We start from the raw sequence: 5193 nt of genomic DNA, 5'->3' as shown, positions 1-5193 counted from the left end.
AAGAAGGAAATGAAGATCCCGCCTTTGGGGAGAAATATTGATGTTATGTGGATGTTGGTTTGAAAACAACTTATTTTGTTTGCTTGGCCACTGCTTTGTGTCGGGCCCTCCGTCAAGGAGAGGGAGCCCTCTCCCTAGACTCAGGTTAGTTTCCTTCTTCGTTTTCTTCCCCTATCATTTTCGATTTTAACAATGGCCTTTGTAAATATTTTGCATAAGGAGACTTAGATACTATATTGGGGGAGGCTAAGGCAGAGATGAGGAGTCCCCCCTACGAAGCTGAAATTAATGCCACATTGGGGGATCTTCATAGAGAAGGTGCTCCTGAAGAGAAAGGACAAGGGCCTTTTCTAACCAGAGATATAACTCCTCCTGCTACCTCTTTGCGTGCTGTCGATAACATTCCTAAGAAGGATATGGAAGACCCCACCTGTGGGGAGAAAATTTGATGTAATGTGCATGTTGGTTTGAAAACAACTTATTTTCTTTGCTTGGCTTGCTACCCCCATTTAAAATGGGGATGAAACAATTTTACTTTTTCTGCTTTCTTGGGATATTCTTGGTTCACCCCCAGCTATATTTTTAGGCCAAGGGTCTGGTAATGCACTTTGCCTGATTTCTGCTTTTCATACTTGCTATTCAACTCGAGGGATGAGGCCATGTTTTCTATATCAGGATGTCTAGTTATGATGATGGGTTCCCCCTTATGTTTTTAGAGGGTGTTCGCCAAAGTCTCTCAGCCTAGAGGACCGCTTGTGCTTTCTTTTTCGTGGATGGAGCCTCCATGATGTCGTTTTCTTGGAGGTTCCTATTTTTACTATTAACAGTTGCCTGCTATGGCTTCCAAGCGAGTGGACAAGTTCCCTTCTTGCAGTATGTATCGTTAAACTTTTCTGTAAGTGAGTATTTGAACAATATATTACAAAACATGTATTTATAAAATGTAATGAAGTGTAACATAAACGAGGGCTTAAGATGAGAGCCTCAAGAGGTTCCTTTAATGATGAAATCCTGCATGGGTCTTGGTAGGGCTTATTCCGAGATAAACTTTATGCCTCATTTTTACAAATAAAATGCCCCATACCTTTTTTTAGAAGGGAGTCCTTACAGGAAGGCTTGTAGGGCCATATCCATCAGGAGAATATACATTCGAGGGGCCCCTCTAGAGGACCTGTACGAGAATGCCCCGCGGGAGGACTTATTATAGGGATGCCCTGCAGGAGAACATTTTTAGAAGGGATCCTTCAGGAGGACTTACTATAGGATAATTGATGCATAATGAAAGTAATCTTCATGATGAGTAATATCTCTTGAGGTTATGAATATTCCAAGGTCATGATATTGGATGTCCTTCAGGGTCTTCTGATTCATAGGCGCCTCTCCTATTACTGTTGTGGCCTTGGAGGGCCCTTCTCAAGTGGGGTCCGGCTTTCCCACTGGTTTTGATGCATCTACCCTTCGTAACACAAGGTCACCTATTTGAAGGCTTCGAATCTTCACCCTTCTATTATGAGCATTGATCACAGTATTTTGGTACCTTTGGGTCCGAACGAAGGCCCTTTCCCTTAGTGTTTTGGTGAGGTCCAAGTTTCGTTTTAGCAACTCTTGTTGTTTTCTTCTGAAAATGTAGAATTCTGTAGGAGGGTATCCCCAACTCCGCTGGGATGATGGCTTCTGTCCCATAGACCATGGTGAAGGGGTTTTCTCTTGTAGATCCTCTAGGGGTTGTGCAATATGTCCATAAGACACTGGTTAGTTCCTCCATCCAATTTCTTCCAACTCGTTGTACACGTCTTTTAATCCCTTGAACAAGTATTTGGTTGGTGACCTCTACTTGTCCATTGGATTGGGGGTGTGCTACTGATGTAAATCTCTGCTTGATATGCAAACCTTTGCAACAGACTTGGATTTTGTGGCCTTGGAATTATTAACCATTGTCTGAAATTATTTCTCGAGGAGTCCAAAGAGACAAATGATGTTTTTCCATATGAATTTCATTGCTTTCATTTCTGTGATACGGGCGAGGGGCTCGGTTTCCATCCACTTCGTGAAGTAGTCGATGGCTACTAGCAGAAATTTTCTTTGGCCGGGTGCTAGGGGCAATGGCCCCACAATGTCTATCCCCCATTGTGCAAAGGGGCAGGGTGACAACATGGTTGTAATGGGTTCTGTAGGTTGATGTATAAGCGAGGAATGTTTTTTACACTTCTCGCATTTGGTTACCAGTTGTTTTTCATCTTGCTTAATGGATGGCCAGAAGTACCTAGCCCGCAGCGTTTTATTGGCAAGCATCCAAGTGCCCATATGTGCTCCGCAGTGGCCACTATGTATTTCTTTAAATGGCAAAGGAAAAAGAAAGCAATGTTCTTGCCACAAAAAAAAGTGTATCTCTCCAAAGGAAATAAAAAGGTATAGTTCAAGAAGTTGTCAAAAGAAAATTTGAGGGATGGAATGAGTAAATGAGTAACTTTTGAGAGCTTTTGATTTATTGTTCACTCAATTCTTTGGTGCTCTAATTGATTTATGGGAACTTAACCTCATTATCCTTAATATCCTACCCAAGCCAAAGCTCCATTACAATCAAAATGAAAGACCTTTTGATCCATATATGTGCATATTTCAAAGTGGTGGAGATGTGGTATATAAGTAAGCCTACGGTGAAGCATTGTCATAGTAAGTATCGAGGGAAACACTTGAGCCCTATACATTTATGAGAATAGAAAACGGTGAGAAAAGAGCCACCAGTTTTATATGATTGATTTTGAAGATAGTCATTATGTGAGAACTTGTTTGAATGCATGTTGAGTTATCTTTTCCATGAAATAAGTCATTTACTTTGCACACGGTTACAACTTGCCTTTAGTATGTTCAAATTTGGAGAGAATTTTGAGTGCATAACTAATTCTGATTTTTGCTTTAGGACAAGAAAAAGGTTAAGTGTGGGGGTATGTGATAATTACACAACTTGTCATGATTTTATGATGATTTTACCTCCCTTTTGGGCTAAAACGTTCCTAATCATGTGGATTTATTGCATTTCCAGCTCAAAAGATTTGATAAGGTGTAAACATGGCAAAATTGAGCTAAAAACGTAAATTGAAGGTACCCAAAGATGGAAGGAATAATTTATGACAGCTTTGCTAAGCCGACTAAACGTGCCCACTCTTAGTGCTCCAGTCAACGCTGAAAAAGGGAAAGATGCGATTTGCATGGAAATAAAAGGAATGATTTGCTATGATTTGGAAAAGATCTCTTGATTATTTGGATAAACCGATTCTTTTGTACGATGGCATCAGCAGCCAGCAATGCATGATGCACAAAATCATGTACAGTGAAATCCACCTCGGGATCAATGATTCCGAGCAAATGGTGCGGCACGCCGTGGCATTCCTCATTGCTCACCTTATTGGTTACTATGTCAAGGCCCTTGTAGACCTGAATTTTGTCCGAGTTAATGACCTCTGCCCCGAAACGGGTGGCCAGGTCTATCGCCAGGCGCGATTTGCCTGTGCCAGTGGCACCCAATACCACCACCACCTTATCCTTCCCTTGGTGCTTGTTCATCATGCCCCGAACTGAAAAGTTTGTCATGCTAGATTGTGCTGGCTTCCAAGCGGAGATCGACATTTTAATTGGTAATTACTTTTACGAAAACATATAACATAAAAATAAAATTAACAAAATTAAAATATTTTTTAAACATTGTATTTATATTATAAAAAGAATCATAATCTAAATCAGTATCCTTATCGGCAGCATCTGCATCGTCCTCATCCTCGTCCTTGTCGCTGGGTGTCGGGGGTTTAGCTCGAGGCTGGGATGGTTGGGGCAATGGACCACCGGGCTAGGTGGTCGCCCAACGCTCCATTCACGCCTCCAGCCTCGTGAACCAGATCATCAAGGTCAGGGCGTTGTGCTTGTAGTGGCAAGGACGATCGAGCAGTGAACAAGCTATGTTGTGATGGTCCAACGATCGTGTGGTGGGCCTCGAAGCCGAGACTGAATACATGACTTCTCTTCCAGACTCTCGCTACTAACAACCACAATTGTTGCTCGGTCAGGGCTACCAAGCCTTGAGAGGATGATGGAGGATCTTGATCATTGTGTGGTTGGGTATGTCGTTCCTCCATCATCCTCAGAATAGATCTTGCAAATAGATTAGTTGATTACAATTCAAAATTTAAATTTAAAAATTAAATTTTAATATAATTACCACAACTTGCGCTGCCCTCGGGCCTCTTCGTTGGTTGTCTTCCTTCTTTTTGTAGCACTTCTCAAACTGACAAAAAAATACATTCGATGAAGTTATGAACTTATTGTTAGAAATGGTGACCAGAAAGCCAATTGGATTGGAGGTTTTGGGAACATTAACAATCTTTATGAATTTGATATTCTCTTGATGAATGTAGTAAGCATTCATCTATGGCACCATGTGTTTTTTATGCTTAATATTTATTTTGAACGGTGTTTTAACATCACAAAAAATGCCCACAGACCAATTGAACAACCAAAGTAGTTGGGCTGCTTATTGGATGACAGCTATGAAATTAACTTCTGAGGGTTTGTCTGAAACGTTCCAAGTTGAGGATCTCGAAACTGGGCATTGAGAGTCATATAGAGACTTGCACTAAGTATTGCATTCATTGGGTGAGTGTCGTGTTTCATCAGTGATAGAATGGGATGTATATGAAATTTTAGTGGATTAGTTGACAAGGTTGTTAAGTGATTGAACTGACTCGCTGGAATCTTCATATGGAAGCATTAGAGGCTTGGTCGGTATGACTTGAATTCCTGGCTCCAATAGTACAGGATTAGTCCTTGGAATTGAAAAATCATGGCAGTCGCATGCTTATGATGGCTATATCTTGGATTTGGCAAGAGATGTCTGTGTCTTCGATGTAGTCATTATAAGCCTTTTGTAGTATAGTCGAATTATGTATGTAGGATGGTGGATTTCAAGATAGAATCTGTCCCCTATTAATATATGATGGATATATCTCCTATGCGTTCTGAGATGGCTTAGACTGTCTAAGTCTATGGCCATAGCAATTGGTCGAATAGGAAATGATTTCCTTTGTCGATCAATAGAGTAAATGCATCTCAAGTACTCAGGATAGTTGCTTGGTCCAGGATGGGAATTGACGCCCAATTCCATGCTCTAGACTAAGGCCGGGGATAGTTGACGGAAGGACC

The 5193-nt window shown here is 41.2% G+C and overlaps 1 protein-coding gene across 1 annotated transcript; it reads right to left on the bottom strand.

Annotated features, from left to right (window-relative positions):
• Positions 1 to 3149: 3149 nt before the first annotated feature.
• LOC105180101 (adenylate isopentenyltransferase 5, chloroplastic-like) lies at positions 3150 to 3627 on the bottom strand. The gene is made up of 2 exons (XM_011103752.1): positions 3272 to 3627; positions 3150 to 3183 (listed from the first exon to the last, which is right to left on the bottom strand). The coding sequence occupies exons 1-2, from the start codon at positions 3625 to 3627 to the stop codon at positions 3150 to 3152; spliced, it is 390 nt and encodes a 129-aa protein (XP_011102054.1).
• Between the last annotated feature and the right edge of the window lie 1566 nt (positions 3628 to 5193).

This window comes from Sesamum indicum, unplaced genomic scaffold (assembly GCF_000512975.1).
Source record: "Sesamum indicum cultivar Zhongzhi No. 13 unplaced genomic scaffold, S_indicum_v1.0 scaffold00322, whole genome shotgun sequence".
NCBI lineage: Eukaryota > Viridiplantae > Streptophyta > Magnoliopsida > Lamiales > Pedaliaceae > Sesamum > Sesamum indicum.
The sequence above is the reverse complement of the archived record's forward strand: the minus strand, read 5'-3'. Positions and strand labels throughout refer to the sequence as shown.